The sequence below is a fragment of the Hyaena hyaena genome, unplaced genomic scaffold (assembly GCF_003009895.1).
Source record: "Hyaena hyaena isolate Hyena2069 unplaced genomic scaffold, ASM300989v1 scaffold_38, whole genome shotgun sequence".
Lineage (NCBI taxonomy): Eukaryota > Metazoa > Chordata > Mammalia > Carnivora > Hyaenidae > Hyaena > Hyaena hyaena.
The window spans coordinates 3832536-3850106 of record NW_024080670.1 but is presented as its reverse complement, the minus strand read 5'-3'; the positions used below and the strand labels follow the sequence as shown (position 1 = coordinate 3850106).

The 17571-nt window shown below is 58.2% G+C and overlaps 1 protein-coding gene across 1 annotated transcript; it reads left to right on the top strand.

Moving 5' to 3' along the window:
• The first annotated feature begins 108 nt into the window (after window positions 1–108).
• Window positions 109–17135, top strand: SLC27A4 (solute carrier family 27 member 4). The gene is made up of 13 exons (XM_039229625.1): window positions 109–251; window positions 1554–1720; window positions 3257–3651; window positions 5320–5478; window positions 6553–6622; window positions 6724–6815; window positions 7630–7739; window positions 7951–8160; window positions 8504–8630; window positions 9261–9395; window positions 9573–9737; window positions 9831–9977; window positions 12992–17135. The coding sequence occupies exons 2-13, from the start codon at window positions 1560–1562 to the stop codon at window positions 13147–13149; spliced, it is 1929 nt and encodes a 642-aa protein (XP_039085556.1). The 5' UTR covers window positions 109–251; window positions 1554–1559; the 3' UTR covers window positions 13150–17135.
• The last annotated feature ends 436 nt before the right edge of the window (window positions 17136–17571 follow it).

The window sequence follows — 17571 nt, the reverse complement described above, 5'->3', positions numbered from 1 at the left end:
TGCGGGACGGCGCAGCCGGTTTGGGGTTGCAAGAGGCGGGCGGGGGAGGAGCGCCGCGGGCGGGCGGGGCCGGGCGGCGGGCGGGCGGGGCTGGCCGGGCGGCCGGGCCATGCAGGGCGCAGAGCCGGCAAAGCTCTGCTGAGACTCGGCTCTGCGCGCCCAGGGGCGGCTGATGCCCCGGCGCTCCCCACTCCGCTTGCCGCAGCCAGGCCGCATCTGCACCGGGCGCCGCGCGGCGGGGCCGACGCTGGGTGAGCAAAGGCCAGGCCAGTGGGTCCCCGGGCGGAGAATGTGCCCGGCTGAGTCGTGGGGAGGTGGCGCCGCCGGCTGGGGTGAGGGACGCGCCCTGCTGTTGTGTCTCCTTGCCGGGCGCTCTGCTGCCCTGGCTCCTTCGGGGCGAAGGCGGTTCGCAGTGACCAGGGACGGGGGCGCGAGGTATCTTTGCATCCCCTTCCCTCCCCGTCCCATCCCCCAGCCTTCCGGGACGGGTTCCCGTTCTCTGCCCTGGCCGGCTCTGGCAGGTCTGAGGACCTTAGAGACCTTGGCATTGGATTTATGAGGGCTGATTCGGTCACCTCCCGGCTTTTGGTTTTCGCGTGGAGAAGAGAGAGATGGTTCGTAAGGGCTCCCTTGTGGCCCAGACCGTGTCCTCATCCTAGCTTGGAGACTCTCAGGCTACATCTCAGCCGTGACCTTCAGCCCCCTCCCCTAGAATCGGAGAACCCTAAAAGAAAACAGAGTCCCATCTGCTTCCTCTTGAGCAAGTCCCCAAAGCGCCAGGGGAAGAGTCCTAATCTCAGTCCAGTCAGCTGTTTCCCTTCCCCTATAGCCCATTCCCTACAGATTCATGGGAATGGCTTGCTGAGTGGGTTTCTGGGGGTGTCTTCAGTACCCTCTTGTGCTCACTCAATCACCTTTACCCTCTAGGCGGTCACCTCTCAGGCATCTCCAGGCTCCAACCTGTTTGCTCTGTCGCCCTCTGTGGGCCAGCAGAAACATGGCACCCTGCGAGTCTGTGGCCAGGCCCCTTCCCAGGGAGCTTGCCCCTTTGGGTGTTGTGGCTTGGCCTGATTATCCAGAGACCCAAGGACTCATCTTTGAGTGTTTGGTTGGGGAGTCAAGCCAGAGACACTTAAGCTAATACCCCCTCCAACCCACTTTGGTTTGAGATCCTGGATGTCAGAAAGGTAGACTCTCCTCTTAGGGCTGGAAGGGCTTCCAAGAGCAATTGTAATTTACAATAGCACAGAGGAGGAGACTAAGGCCTAAAATAGGAAAGGAACTTAACCCCAGGTCACTGGAAGAGTCATAAGAGGAGATGGGACTAAGAGGCTAGTCCCATACCCTCTGCTTCTCAGCCATGGAACTACTCATCTCCAGTCCCATGCTTCTAGCCTGCTTCAAGACAGCCGTGGAAAGGGACCCCATCCTCAGCTACCTACTCAGTATGGCGAAGCCTCACTACAGGTTGACCCTTAGGATCGTAGTAGCTGCTTGGGCCAGGAGGTAGGGAACGTAGACATTTGGCTCCACTGACTGATCTGTGCCCACAGGCCACAATGCTGCTCGGGGCGTCTCTGGTGGGGGTGTTGCTATTCTCCAAGCTGGTGCTGAAACTGCCTTGGACCCAAGTGGGATTCTCCCTGCTCTTCCTCTACCTGGGATCTGGAGGCTGGCGCTTTGTGCGAATCTTCATCAAGACCATAAGGCGTGATGTCTTGTGAGTATTTGGTCCAGCCCATCTTGGGGTATCCCATAACACGCTGGGCTTCTAACTCCCCAGATCTCTCCAGACCAGACCAGGGCACCTGGGCCCCAGGAGAGGAGCCTCTGCTCTACCTCCTCCCCCCAACAGTAGTACCTGGTATCTCCATCTTCCAAGATGAAAGTCTTCTTCTGGGGCACCTCCCTAACTTGATGCTGTTTAGCCTAGGGCAGACTTAGGGGCCCAGGACATGCGCTGAACACCAGGTATGTTGAGAAGATGTCTACGAGTCCTGAGGACATGCTTTAATTAAGTGAGATGATAAAGAGGAACCTTGTGGGTGGGGAGGACCCTGTCTTCAGGTTGGCATGAGTCTAAGAGGGCACAGAGTTCAGAGCAGGGCCCTGAATCAGATGCGTGGAAGAACCTGCTCCCCAAAGAAAGTTAGGCATGGTCTACAGGGCTGTCCTGCACGAGAAACACCTGCTGCTCCCTGCTCTGTGCCAGGCATCGGGCTGGCTCGGGGGCCCAGGGAGGGACCACACAGACCTAGTCCCGGGCCTGGCTCAGACTGGTCAGGGAAATAAGAAGGCGATACAGTAAAGCCCTAAACTCTCAGGGTTGTGCGGGCAAAGACCCTGGCCGTCTTGCTCACAGAGGTGTCCCAGTGCTTGGCACTGTGACCCGCAGTCAGAACGGGCAGCTCAGTTGTCCGAATTGATTGCAAAAGGAGGTATTGAGTGGCCACTGCAGGAGGGGTGGTAGTGGAGAGGTGTGGGAGAATGGAGAAGGGAGAGATGGCTTCAGGCGTGGGCCTTGAGGAATCAGAGAAGGCCTGGAGGACAAAGAGCTGTAGTTGAAAGGCACCTCCAGGCGACGGGAGCAGGGGATTTCAGCCGGAGGGCAGAGCAGGCATAGAAGAGTGGAGCTCTAGTGACACAGTCGGTTAGCGGTTAGCACATGGCACTTCTACGACAGAACAGGCATGGAAGTCAGGGAGCTGGGAGGGTTTGGGGGTCCGAGGTGACAAGGGCAGGGCAGGAAAAGGGGATATTGCCAAGTGATTCCGCATCACTCAGTGAAGCTCTGTGACAGGTACTGAGCGGGACCCGGGGTACAAGGCGGTAAGCAGGATGGAGCCCCTGCTGGCCTCACAGGGAGGGAGACCAAACAAATCACACACTTATCCTTTATTTACTGTGACAGTGGTCTGGAGAGGTGCAGTACAGCACTGTGGGAGGTCCCAGATGAGTTGGGACTTTGACTTGGGGAACCAGAGTCTTGGAAGACTCTGGCAGAACACTAGCCGTGGTGTTGCAGAGCCTCGCTTTCCCCCTTGTACTGAGGAGGAAGTAATCACCCCGGGTCCCTGGTGTTTTCTCGAGGCATCAGTGGGCTGGTGCCTCAATGGTGCCCAGCACACAGGTGCTGGGAAAGGGGAGTGATCGGGCTCAGGAGCCTCAGGCCTAGGAGACAGCAGCCTGGGCCAGGGTGTCAGGAACCCTGCGCCCAACCCCCGCAGTCACGGCTCCCTTGCTTGCTCCCACCTAGCGGCGGCATGGTGCTCCTGAAGGTGAAGGCAAAAGTCCGGCGGTACCTGCGGGAGCGGCGGACAGTGCCTGTTCTGTTTGCCTCCACGGTACAGCGCCACCCTGACAAGACAGCCTTGATCTTTGAGGGCACAGACACCCACTGGAGCTTCCGCCAGCTGGACGACTACTCAAGCAGCGTGGCCAACTTCCTACAGGCTCAGGGCCTGGCCTCAGGCGACGTGGCTGCCCTCTTCATGGAGAACCGTAATGAGTTTGTGGGCCTGTGGCTGGGCATGGCCAAGCTGGGTGTGGAGGCAGCCCTCATCAACACCAACCTGCGGCGGGACGCCCTGCGCCACTGTCTGACCACTTCCCAGGCCAGGGTCCTCATCTTTGGCAGTGAGATGGCCCCAGGTGAGCCCCTGGGGTGGGAGATTAGGCAGGCAGTTCCCCGGGCTCTTGCACAGACCACAGCCCCCTTCTGGGCCTGAGGGAGGCTTTGTGGCTCAGAGAGAGGCTAAGGGCACAAGCCCTGGTGTCCGATGGCCTGGCCTCTGCCACAGGTAAGCTGGAGATCCCAAGTAGGAGACTAGAAATGTCTGTGTTTCCGTTTTCTCACTGTCCTACCTGCCACATACTGTTTTCAAGACGATATTTCGCCTGAAGCACTAACAAAGTGGCTGATGCTAGGTGAGCCCTCAGGTATGATGGTAGCCATTCTTATGAATAATTAGGCCTCATTTGCCTCATCTGTAAAATGGAAACTTTTTTCTACTTTGTGCTGTCCAGCGGAGATTGTGTTTTATTTGCTGCCGCACTGAGCACTGACCAAAGCTGAGCTTGGTGCTTTAGGGGCGCCTGGGTGGCTCAGTCTATTGAGCGTCCCACTTCAGCTCAGGTCATGATCTCACAGTTCATGAGTTTGAGCCCCATATCGGGCTCTGTGCTGACAAATCAGAGTGTGGAGCCTGTTTTAGATTCTGTGTCTTCCTTTCTCCCTCTCCCTACTTGTGCTCTGTCTCTCTCTGTATCTCTCAAATATAAATAAACGTTAAAATTTTTTTAAATTTAAATATTTGTTCATTTATGAGAGACAGAGTGTGAGCAGAGAGAGAGGGAAACAGAATTCGAAGCAGGGTCCAGGCACTGAGCTGTCAGCACAGAGCCTGACGCAGGGCTTGAACCCATGAACTGCAAGATCATGACCTGAGCCGAAGTCGGACACTTAACCAACTGAGCCACCCAGACGCCACATAAATACACGTTAAACAATTTTTTTAATAAGCACTTCTAATCTTCACAAAGTCTGGTGAGGTAGAAACAAACGGCCATCTCGGCCTTACAGATGAGGAGACAGAGGTTCAGAGTGATGTGTAGACCTCCTCTAAGGTCACACAGAGGCAAGATTTTATCTTGGGCTTGACCACAGCGTCCCTTGTCCTACATTGCTGTCGTGTGGGATGATGGCCAGGGAAAGTGACTGAAATGCAGAAAGGGAGAGAGGAAGGATGCAGCAGGGAGAGGGGAAGGGGCTGGACAAATCTAAAGGGAGGCTGTGGAAAGTGGGGCTGAGGGGGCTGGGACTGGCCTGCACCTGGTGCCATGAGTACCTGGACCGCAGTAGTGCCCGGGGGAGCCTGAGAGAAGGTTCCCACCCTCTGAGCCCCCGTGCTTCCCTTCTAGCCGGCCCCCCACGGATGAGCGTGGCACAGTGCGTAAAGGCATAGGCCTTGGTGTGTGGTAGAGCAGGTCATTCTAGCCATGAGCAGGTCATTCTAGCCATGAGCAGGCCCTGCCATTCTTGGAGCCTGGTCTCCTCGTCTACATAGTGGGCTGCCGTTGGTACCGGGGCTCTGTGAGCAGGAGAGCACACGGAAGGGGCCCGCTATGTTCTTCCCCAGCAGCTAGGGAGCTGTCGCTCTCGTCAGTGTCTTCCTCATGACGAGGCTCTGGTGCTTCACCCATCCCGTTCCCCACACACAGCTGGTCTTCCCTGATGACACGCCAGCCTTGACACAAGCAGAGGTCCTGAGGACGTGGGGTTCCTGGCCTGCCCGCTGATCAGCCTTGTCTTCTCCGCAGCCATCTATGAAATCCATGCCAGCCTGGACCCCTCGCTCAGCCTCTTCTGCTCTGGCCCCTGGGAGCCCAGCACAGTGCCCGCCGGCACAGAGCACCTGGACCCCCTGTTGGAAGATGCCCCCAAGCACCTGCCCAGTCGCCCTGACAAGGGCTTCACAGGTGAGTCCCCTCCCCCACAGAGGGGTTCTCAGAGGGCCCAGGACAGAGTGCTGACATCAGGGCCGGGGCCTGGGCTCTCCTGCAAACTTGCTGTGTGACCCAGAGTCATATCACAGTGACTCTTTCTATCTGGGAAGATGGGCACAGTGACCATGGGGTCACTCTGAAGGTTGGACATGCTGATGATGCCAGGCACGGTGCCAAGGACTCAGGAGCTCACAACCCGATTCTTGGACTTGTTGAACAAGCCTTCATTGGTGCCCAAAACATGCAGGATCACATGGAGCCCAGGGAACTGCTGGGTCTGAGTCTGGCTGGGGTTGGGCCAGGGGCAGACGCTCTCAGTATTCACCTAGCCCCTGTTTGGTGCCGGCCCCTGTCGGCCTGCGATCGCTCCCTGCACTAGGCTGTCCTGCCGTCCCAGCCCCTCCTCCAGGCAGCCTTCTGGCCCTGCAGCCTCTCCTCTGTGCTCCCCGCAGCTTGCTGCACCACCCAGCGGGCAAGAGCTGGTGCCGAGTACTGGCCGCAGCCCCACCGCTGCCCTTGTGGCCGTGAGCTGCCCTCAGGGCCTCAGTCTCCACAGCTGTGAAATTGGGGGTGGTGATGGGACCTCTTTGACAGAGTGGCTTTGAGATTGAAAAAGAGAACTTTTTAAAAGCTAGGGTGTTACAGGAAGTGCCCAGTAACCGGTCATTGTTGTCACTGTGGTCATTTTATCTCTGTCATGTGTGGATTCTGTCTCCCACTGCTCTTGTAAGCTCCTTGAGGACAGGGTCAGCCTGGTGTCCCCCATGGCGTCCAGCCAAGGGCTAACATCAGCCGGGATCCAAGGGCGTGAGATGGTGGACACATAATGTGCAGCTGTCCCACAGCGTTCCTGACCTAGAACCTCCAGCCTGGTGGGGCTGAGCCTCTGCAGGAACTAATGTGCCAGCCCCTGACCTGGGTTCAGGGTGGGATAAAGAAGTGGTCTGTGGTACGGAAGCTCCCTGGGCTCCGTCCTTCCCGCAGGTAATGCCTCCCCGGCCCTGTGCTGTCCCTCCTCACAGCTGCTTGCGTGTCTGTTCTCTTTAGATAAGCTCTTCTACATCTACACGTCAGGCACCACAGGGCTGCCCAAAGCCGCCATCGTGGTGCATAGCAGGTAAGTGGCCGGTGCCGGGGCCAGGACTGTGGGATGGTGGGCCCCGGGGCCTCTCCTTCTCCTTCCCAGGGCCCGCTGAGCGCTCCGTCTGGGCCCTCCAGGTATTACCGCATGGCCGCCCTGGTCTACTATGGATTCCGAATGCGACCCGACGACATCGTCTACGACTGCCTGCCCCTCTACCACTCAGCAGGTTGTACGGGGCCCTTCCACTCGGCCTCTGGCACCCCAGGCCTCAAGAGCCTTTGCCCCCTTAGCAGGCAGCATCATGTGGTAGTAACACATGAGCTTCAGAGTCAAATCTGGGTTGGAATTCAGATGTGGCCATGGACGGGACCTCTGAATGAAGACAGCCACGTGCGCCTCACAGCATGTGCGTCCGCGTGCCGCAGGGCACCTGGGCTAATCTGACCAGTTCATTTTCATGGGTGCACACAGCCTTGCGGCTTGGTCTTAGGAGCTTAAGGGAAGGCAGGGATGGAATAAATATAGTTCCTGCCCTCAAGGTGCTTAGAGTCAGGTGTGTATTTAAAGCAGGATGAAAGATGGGAACTCAACCTGACTTTAATACGAGAAATGACATGGTGAGTGCGGAGACAGGCAGGGAGCAGGAGCTCGGCTCAAGAAAAGAGCCCAGTGATGGCCAGGAAGGCTTCCTGGAGGAGGTGCATTCAAGTCAGGCAGACGTGAGGTGCAGAAGCCAGGCGGGCTAGCTTCTCCCCCCTCTGGCTGAATGGCAGCATTACAGGTACAGGAGCAGGAGCTTGGGGCCAGCTCCAGAGGCCCCAGGGGACAGTCTAAGGCGTACGCACTTGATCCCACACTGGGGAGGTACTGGGAAGCCATGGAAGACTAGGGGAGAGGTATGATTAATTAGTGCTGGAGGAACAGGACAGGAAAGAGGGACTGGAGGAAGGACCTTTGAGGAGACGGGCTGGACGAGAGGAGGCTCTGGAGGGAGGGGTCTCCTGGCCCCTGACCTCCATGGCCCATCCCTTCGCCTTCAGGAAACATTGTGGGAATCGGGCAGTGCCTGCTCCATGGTGTGACGGTGGTGATCCGGAAGAAGTTCTCAGCCTCCCGGTTCTGGGACGATTGCATTAAGTACAACTGCACAGTGAGTGAGAAGGGCAGGTGGTGAGCCGTCCCTGTCCCCTTGTGACCCACCAGCCCCATTCAGGGACGTCAGTCTCACAGCTAAGGCCAGTTGTTCACAATGGGGCAACATTCCCATTGTTCGGATGGGGAGACTGAGGCCCAGGGCCCGTGGGGTTGGGAGGTGAAGTGAGAGCAGCCACAGGCCAGCCTCACGCCAGTTCCGCCCACAGATTGTGCAGTACATTGGCGAGCTGTGCCGGTACCTCCTGAATCAGCCACCCCGGGAGGCGGAGCACCAGCACCAGGTGCGCATGGCCCTCGGCAACGGCCTCCGCCAGTCCATCTGGACCGACTTCTCTAGCCGCTTCCACATCCCCCAGGTGGCCGAGTTCTACGGGGCCACCGAGTGTAACTGCAGTTTGGGCAACTTCGACAGCCAGGTGGGCAGCGGGGCAGTGGAGGGAAGGCGGGGCCCAGCACAGACTGTGGGTGCCGCCAGAGTCTCCACTCTCTGGTTAGGGCAGGCAGGGTCCAGCGTGGAGTGTGGGCGCTGGAGCCTCCGCTGTCTGATTAGGGTGGGCAGGGTCCAGCGCGGAGCGCAGTTGCCGGAGCCCCCGCTGTCTGGTTAGGGCGGGCGGGGTCCGGCGTGGAGTGTGGGCGCCGGAGCCTCTGCTGTCTGGTTACGGCAAGGCAGTCACGGGAGTGTGGGGGCCAGGCCCCCCAATACTGCCTAGTCTCAGGCCTGTGGCAGGAGAGCCCAGGCCCAAGTCTTGGCCTTTGCAGGTGGGGGCCTGTGGCTTCAACAGCCGCATCCTGTCTTTTGTGTACCCCATCCGGCTGGTACGAGTCAAGGAGGACACCATGGAGCTGATTCGGGGGCCCGATGGCCTCTGCCTTCCCTGCCAGCCAGGTCTGCCCCGGGGTTGGAAGTGTGGGTGGGGCAGGGGAGGTTGGCGGGGGAGATGGGACTGGGCTGGGCCAGCGGGGAGCCCTTGTTCTGACCAGTGGCTGTCACTCAGCTCTTCCCTTATGGCCACGAGTCATCTTCCCTCGTCCATCTGTCCCTCCATCCCTTATCCCCTCCACCCATCAGTCAGTTGACTCCCTGTTGTGTGGAGGACCCCGGGATTGATCCTGGCTCAGCCCCGTAGCTCTGTGTCCGAGTCCCCTCACCTGCCCGTGAGGCTGATGGCAGCGCTGCCTCCTGGGGCTGCGCCAGGGCCACCTGTGGTAAAGAACGGAGGGCTCTCTGAACAGGGCCGGGGGCCCAAGGGGTGCTGGCTCCGGTCAGGCTGTCCACATGGTGCTTGTCCACCCTTTTGTGTCGCTCATCCTGCCACCTCACAGGCGCTGCTCAGACATTGCTGAGCACCCACGTGGGGCAGACCCGCCAGGAAGCGCTCCCTGCCCGCAGGGCTCCCGCGCCGAGCAGGGCAGCGTTTCTGTGGGGAAGCAGTGTGAACGGAAGTCAGATCTAGGGCTCGTTTGGGGGTGAGGAACTGGGGGAGGAGGCCTAGCCCTGCCCCTGCCCTGCCCCCAGGTGAGCCAGGCCAGCTAGTGGGCCGCATCATCCAGCGGGACCCCCTGCGGCGCTTCGACGGCTACCTCAACCAGGGTGCCAACAACAAGATCGCCAAGGACGTCTTCCAAAAGGGGGACCAGGCCTACCTCACCGGTGGGTGGGCACCAGCCCCTTTGGGGGGGGGCGGGGTGGAGAGAAATGAAGGGACCCTCCCCACCTGCAGAGAACACCTCCCCCCGGACGCCCCAGTCCCAGCCCTCCCAGTCCAGCAGGTCCTGGGGTCCGGTGAGGCCGGCCGGCCCCAGCCCTGCCTCACGCGGCGCCCCCTAGGTGACGTGCTGGTGATGGACGAGCTGGGCTACCTGTACTTCCGAGACCGCACGGGAGACACGTTCCGCTGGAAGGGCGAGAACGTGTCCACCACCGAGGTGGAGGGCACGCTCAGCCGCCTCCTGGACATGGCCGACGTGGCAGTGTACGGTGTCGAGGTGCCAGGTATCTGTGCGGTGGTGGGAGCTGCCATGTGTGGGTGGGAGGCACCCCTAGGGGGCACGGCCAGCCCCTCACGGTCCGTGCTGCCGCCCCCAGGAACCGAGGGCCGGGCTGGAATGGCTGCCGTGGCCCACCCTGCTGGCAGCTGTGACCTGGAGCACTTTGCACAGCTCCTGGAGAAGGAGCTGCCCCTGTACGCCCGCCCCATCTTCCTGCGCTTCCTGCCTGAGCTGCACAAAACGGGTATGTCCCCTCCCCCGCTCCAGCTGATGCGTCCCAGGCCTGTGCCTGAACCTTCTTGGTTCCTTTTGGAAAGACCTGGGTAGCTGTCATTTGACCTTTACCCACAGCATTGCTGTGTCATTGGTAAACAGACCTCCCTCTGTGCAAGTGAGGACTGAGCCTTCAGAGAGAGGAGGTTCATACGTCCGTTAGCGGAACAAACATTTACCAAGTACCTATTGTGTGCCTGTCAGGCTCTGTGCTAGGCCTCGGGGATATAGGTAACAAATTCTGATGGGACCTTTGCCTTCTTTTTTTTTTTTTTTTTAATTTTTTTTTTATGTTTTATTTATTTCTAGGAGAGAGAGAGACAGCGTGAGCAGGGGAGGGTCAGAGAGAGAGGGAGTCACAGACCGAAAGAGGCTCCAGGCTCTGAGCTGGCAGTCAGCACAGAGCCCGACGCGGGGCTCAAACCCACAACCGCGAGATCACGACCCAAGCGAAAGTCGGACGCCCAACCGACTAAGCCACCCAGGCGCCCCGGGACCTTTGCCTTCTTGAAGCCTCTTCACCAGTAGGGGAGGCAGCACAGGACAAGGGATTCCCAATGTAAAGAATAGACTACATGGGGCATCTGGGTGGCTCAGTCTTAAGCTTCTGACTTTGGCTCAAGTCATGATCTCACAGTTTGTGGGTTCGAACCCCACGTCGGGCTCTGTGCTGACAGCTCAGAGTCTGGAGCCTGCTTTGGATCCTGTGTCTCCCTCTCTCTTTGCCCCTCCCCCGCTTGCATTCTGTCTCCCTCTTTCTCAAAAATAAACTAACATAAAAAAAAAGAAAAAAAGAATACAGGTCAAACTGACAGAAAAACAAATTAATGAGGGTGGGGTGCCTGGGAGGCTCCCCTGAGGAAGTGACGTTTGAGCTGAGGCCTGTATGAAAGGGCAGGGTTTGTGGGGTGGGAGGCCTACTGGTCAAGTCCTGAGAAAGGAGGCCACTTGGGCATGAGCAGAAGGAATGGAGGCCCCTAAACCTGGAGCCGGGGGAGGGGTGCGGGCAGCAGTGTCAGGTAGGGCAGAGAGAGAGGTCAGTGGGGACCAGAAGACTCTGTGGGCTGGGGAGGGGCCTGGACTATGTCCAGGCACTAGGGAGCCACAGAAGTGTTTGAGTAGAGCAGTGACCTGCATCAGGTGCATGTTCCACAGTCTTCGGGATGCCACGAGGAACGCAGGAGAGGGCTGGAGTGGGGAGATGAGTGAGGTGCTATCGCTGTTGTCCAGGTGAGAGGTGAGTGGTGGGCCCACAGTCACATAGCAGGGCAGTGCCAGCCTTCTCTCTGTTGGACCAGTGATGGGTCCCCTGATGGGCAGGGAGTCTGGGGTTCTGGCCCAGGCCTGCCCCCTGCTCACCTTAGTACTTGTTTCCTGTCCGGACTCTCCCCCTGCCCAGCCTCTCACTGGCTGCTCAGCCTCAGGCCACCTCCCATACGCGCATCAGGTCACCCCTGCCTTGCTGGAAGGCCCTCCCTGACCGGTGTGGCTCCTTCCAGGTAGGCCCCTGGGAGCACCCGAAGCAGTGGGTGACTGAGGCTGAGAGCTCCTGACGTTTGGGTGGCAGCTGACTTCTCTCTGCAGGAGAGGCAGGGAAGCTGTCAGACCTCAGGTTCCAGAGGCTTTGCTACAGGACAAACACCCCAAAACTTTGTGGGGCTTAAAACAGCCATGTTTTTGCTCTCAGTGGCAGGTCAGCAATTTGGGGTCAAGTTCAGCTGAGCGGTTCTTCTGCTGGCCCCGCCTGGGGTGGAAAAGCTGCCATCACTTGTGACTCAGCTGGTGCTGGAGGGGCTAGGACGGTGTCCTGGCTCACCTGTCTGGCCCCTGGCCAGTTGGTTCAGCAATGCCAGCCCACAGAACTGTGTGTGAGGATGATGATGTTCTGTATGTGTGCTGACCAGCACCGCAGCCACTGGCCCTGCATAGCTACCGGCACTTTTTAAAATGGGGCCGGTATGACGGAGGAACTGACTTTCACATTTTGTTTATCAAACGTGCATGATCTCCTATGGCCAGTGGCTATTCTATTGGATAGTGCCAGTCCGGGGACTTTCCTGGGATGCTTCCCCTCTGTTCTGCATGGCTTCTTGGCCTTCAGAGGCCACACAGGTGTCTGGCACTGCCAGGAGGGAGGGAGTGGAAGCTGCAAAGCTCCTTGAGGCCTAGACTCTCAGGACTCCAACGTTCTGTTGGTCAGAGCAAGTCACAAGGCCAGTTTGATTCAGGTGGGGGGTGAGAATGACTCCAGCTCTTGCTGGGAGACGTGGCCAAGCCACAAAGTGGCAGCGGAGTGTGCGTCCAGGGAGGGAAGAAATCTAGCCGGTCAGGCAATTTGTCATACCTGGGTTCACATCCCAGCTCCAGTGCCAATCAGCTGTGTGATGTTGGCCCGGGGGCTTGCCTCACTGCGCCAGTCTCCCTGTCCTGCAGGGTGGGTGCCACTGACCGAGAGACAGGGAATTCATGTGACACAGTGCTGAGAAAGCATTGCTGCCTGTTGAAACGATTTCAGAGATATTAAAAGCTGAAAATAACCTTCACTGTAGAATCCATAGAAGACAGTTGAGCACCTTCCTCCGGGGGTGATGTACAGATTAAATTAGATCACGCCCTTCCCTGGGACGTGCTCAAAGCCCAGAAGGCCTGAGCTCTGGTCCTCACTCTGCTGTCACTCAGTGTGTGTGGCCTTAGATGTATAGTTTCCTTTCTTTGGTTGTCAGTTTGCCCATCTGCAAAAAGAAGGCGGGTAACGCGGCCCCCACCCCCCACCTTTTGCCAGGGCAGCTCTGAGAAGCAATATATAATGTAATTAACTGGAGCCACCTTTGCAGACTGTAAAGGGCCATGCCCTCCTGTGCTCTAGGCCGCTTTCACATGTTCTCTCCTGCCCTCCTTCTCTGCTCCTCTTCAGCTTTGGGGGGCAGGTTCCCGGGGCTCAGGCCCTGCCCTGCCCGCTCTGATCCATCTTCGTTGCTCCCTCAGGGACCTTCAAGTTGCAGAAGACAGAGCTGCGGAAGGAAGGCTTTGACCCATCAGTTGTGAGAGACCCACTGTTCTACCTGGATGGCCGGAAGGGCCGCTACGTCCCGCTGGACCAAGAGTCCTACACCCGCATCCAGGCAGGCGAGGAGAAGCTGTGATTTGCCCCTGAGTCCCTCTAAGGGCCAGCGGGTGCTAGATCCAGAGCCCCAGCTCCCACCCCAGAGGGGGGTCGTGGGCGATGCCAGACCAAAGCAAGCAGGGCCCAGCACCTCCACCCAAGGTGCTGACCCCCTCCCCCTCAAAACTGCCAAGTGACTCGCTGCCACCTCCCCCTGGCCCCCAGGAGGGCTTTCTGTGAAAGCCTCATGTCCACGTTATGTCTTCGAGGCCAGGCGGGGCCTCTGGGCCCCAGGCTGAGATGGACTGGGCCCCTCAGGAGGATGTCTTGGGTCAGGGCAGGGGCAGGTGGAGGGCCACCAAGCACTCCCCAGAAAGCAGGGAGCTTGTAAATGGGACCAGGGCAGAAGCCTCCAGACTCAGGAAGCCAGCAGAGTGGGCAGGGGCTGTGGTGGCTGTTGGTCAGGTGGCCAAAGGGGACCCTGGCCCTGGAGCTGTTCCGGTGTCACTCAGCACTGCCTGCACCTCAGGGAGGATAGAGGGACCACCCCGACCCGCAGCAGGCAGCCTGGACTGAGCCCCCTCCCCCCATCCTCCTCTCCCTGGTGGCTGCCTGGCTGGCCCTCAGGTGGGACCTTTCTATCTGTAGGTCTGTCTATGTCACTTTCTCCATCTCAGTTCTGGGCTGGCTATAAAAGGAGGAGGGGTGGGGTGGGGGGGTCGCTCAGTGGCCAATAAACTGCCTTGACTTCCCCTAGCCTGTGTGCATGCCGCCTGAGCTCACCACCCCCCCACCCTGCTCAGGCCCCACCTCCTGCCCATGGCCCACTCACTTACTCCGACTTGGGGGTATAGAGGGTAAGATGTCTTCAGTGAGTCGGTAAGGTATTTAATAGTGTGAGCTTTAAAGTCCAGACGAGCTGTGTCACTTCTGAGTTTGTGGCCTAGGGCAAGTGACTCAGTCTCATCTGTGAAAGGGGAGTAATCAGGAGGATTCGGAGAACAAAGGTACCCATTTTGAGGAAAAGGCTGTTCAGAGCCTTTGAAGGAGAAAACCCTAACCCAGGGCAGGACTCCATCTCTGGACTCTAGCCAGTGCTGTTCCCCTTGCCTGGGGTGCCTTTCTCCAGGGGGTCGGTGGCTGCACAAGCCAGAGCGGGGCTGCCTGACCAGCTTGGGCAGAGCCCAGGAGGGCTTCCTGGAGCGGTGTTAGCAGAGCTGCAGCGTCAGCCATGCTGGTGGAGAGCCGGCTGTCTCCTAGGCCCCATCGCTGGAGTCACACCCAGGCTGGAAACGAGTGGCCCATTGGGAAAGAGGTCCAACCCATCCCACGGCAGTGGGCAGTGTGTGCCCCTGGGGCTTTATCTTCACTGTTTGACCCCCACCACTGTCTGTCATTTGCTGAGGTTACAACAGCAGTGGAGACGGGACGCTGGAACGCAAACCCAAGCCCCTCTTGCTTCCTGCTGCCCCACCCGCCTCCCCGTGCAGAAGGCAATGGGGAAAACCAAAGGAACTTCCATTCCTCCCATGCCTGTGGAGCCAACTGTGGGCCCGCCCTAGGCTTGCAGCTGACAGCCAGGGTGGAGGCGGGCCAGGATGAGGTCCGGGGTGCCTCCTAGGGAGTGACCTTGAAAGAGGAATCTGATGCTGCTCAGGGGAAAGTAGGGGGCAGAGCTGGAGTTAGGGCCCTTGGAGAATGGTGCTGAGGGGGCTTAGGGAGCGGGTGGTAGGCATGGCTGCAGTGTCCTGTTGTGGCCAGCAGAGGGCATGCAGAGCTCAGAGCTAAGTCCTTCTTGGCCCTTAGCCTACAAAAGGGGAAAGGAGGGGCTGGGAGTCCCCACCTCATCACCAGGCAGGTACCCAGCCCAGAGCACACTCCGTGACTGGTCTTTGAGGGCCCAGGGTCAGACTGCCATGGCTGGTCCTGGCTGACAGCTTTGTGTCTAACCCTTAGCAGTGAGTGCTTTCCAATGGGATAGCACTGCCACCAACCCAGCCAGGAGCCCCTATTCCTTCCTGGAGATTGAATGCAGTCACCAAATGGCAGTATGGAATGGTGGTTAACAGCTCCAGCTCGAACAGGCAGGTGCTCAAGTCCATTTTGCAGGCTAAGCCTCTGATTCTTCTGCAAATAGAGATTTAGGGTAGTTGTGAAAATGCATTGTGCCTGGAGGTCTCTTATCTCCGGGTCTGGTGCCGATATCTGCTCGGTACATAGCAGTTACAGGGTAAAAAAGGAAAAAAGATGTAAGTCAGGTGTCAAGACCCCAGACTAGGCCTGAGTTTACGACTTCCACACTGCTCCCCCCACCCTCTCCCCCGGGGAAGGGCCTAGGGAGCTCTCCCATCTGCCTCTGGTCATCTTTGACCATGGTCACGGGAGTCCCCATGCATGCAGTAGCTTCTCGATATGTGCTTGTGAATTTAACGATAGCTACTGTTTATTGGGCATTTCCTGATGTTTATATGCTGTTTCACGGTTTACAAAGTACTGTGTTAAGTTCATCTGTGGAGCAGGTTCTAAAGGCCTCCTCAGGGCAGGGGGCAGAAGCAGTGAACGGTGAGCAAGACAAACCTGGGTGCCCACTGTTGGAGAGAGGGAGCTGGCGAGGTAGACGGTGGGTAGTTAGCTGCACCGAACCCAGCATGCTGGCCAGGTAGGCAATCACGTTTCATGGTCAGAGAGGCTTTGCAAGGAAGAGTTCTCCAAGACGTGGAGGAAGAAGAGTATCCCAGACAGAAGTAGCAGCAAAATGTAGAGGCCTGCAGGGCGGATCTCGGAAAGTGGGGAGGCTGCAGGGGAGTGTGGGTCCGCCGTGGAGTAGGGTTGAAGCAAAGTATGAAAAATGAGTCCTTTGTGAGCACTCTTACTTGCACACTTCCAGATGGTGGGGGCTCTGCCAGTAGGTCCCTTATCCCTCCTTGGGTCACACCCACTTCCCTCGACTTGCTAATGGCCACCACGTATGGATCCCGTCCCTTGCCAGGCACTTTGCAACGCGCTTTGTGTGCATCGGTTTGTTAAACCGGTAAGGAAAAGCAGCTACTATTTTTATCCCCATTCCGCAGATGAGGAATATGAGGCTCAGGGAGGCAAAGTCTCGCCAAAGCCCAGTGAGCCTGTGAATGGCAGCGCTGGGAGGCCAAGCCCCTTCCTGGAGCCTCAGTGTTCCCATCTGCGACAATGCGGGGCGGGGGGGAGGCTGGAAGGAGCCGGCCCCAAGCATCCCCGGAGGTCCTACCGCCCTCAGGACAGGCAAGTGGCCGACTAGGCCAGTGCTTGGAGTATCACTTTCAATTCCTGGGAAGGAGGTTAAATACCTCCGAGGGGCCCATTGAGGCGGTGGCGGCAAGGCAGGGGGTGACCAAGTGACTTTCAAAGGGGCCTGAATGCGTGGCCGACCCCTCCCCCCAAGGAGGGGGCCCTGCTTCCTCCCAGCCTAATGATATTCAGGGCTCAGCCCTCGTCTTTGGCGGCAGTTTAACCCGAGCCGGGGCGGATTTCTTTCTCACTGATCTCAGCTTGACACCCAATTAGCACAAGAATGGGAGGAGGAAGCCTGCGAGAGGCGCCTCCCAGCCTCCCGGGGCGCAAGAGGGGAGCCGGCTGGAGACAAAGGGCAGCAGGCAGGGGGGCACCCGCGCCCTCGCCTCCCCCGCAGACCCCTCCTTTGTCTCCCTAGGAGCTTCTGAGGAGACGGAGGCCGAGCCCGGGCTGGCCGGCCTGCTGGAGGAGACAGGGGATGGGGCCCAGGCCCCTCTTCTGCGTGGATCCCAGGGAAGGGCATGTGGGTGAGCCTGACCCAATGGGAGGCAGTGAGGCTCAGTGATGCTGAAGGCGCTACGACCTGGGGTTGAGGCCTGACACTTAGGAGCCCTGGGCAAACCACTGGTTCTGAGCCTCAGTTTTTCTCATTTGAGAAATGGGGATAATGGTAGTCTCGGAGCAGTAAATCAGGTAGTGTGCATGTAAAGCACCTGGCAGGTGCAAAGTGGGTATTCAATAAATACTTTTTTTAAAATACATTTTTAAAGTTTATTTATTTAGAGAGAGAGAGACAGAGAGAGATCCCAATCAGACTCTGTCCTGTCAACACAGTGCCCAAGTTGGGGCTTTAACTCACAAACCATGAGATCATGATCTGAACCAAAATCAAGAGTCAAGTCGCTCAACCAACTGAGCCACCCAGTCGCCCCACAATAAATGCTCTTTGAATGAATATGTTAAACTAATATTGTTACGAATTAAGAGATTGAGTGGGGTAGGCTTGGGATCAGGAGAAGGAAGGACTTTCTGAGACCCAGGCACTCACAGAACGGGCTGACTTACCCAGAAGTGAGCTCCCAAGCTCTGGGACTATGTAAGAAGCTAGAAGCACCCCTGTTTGTTGAGATTTGGGAAGATGCCTCCTCTGGCCTTCCTAGGTGCCATCTCCCTCCCACCATTCCTTTGAATTTGG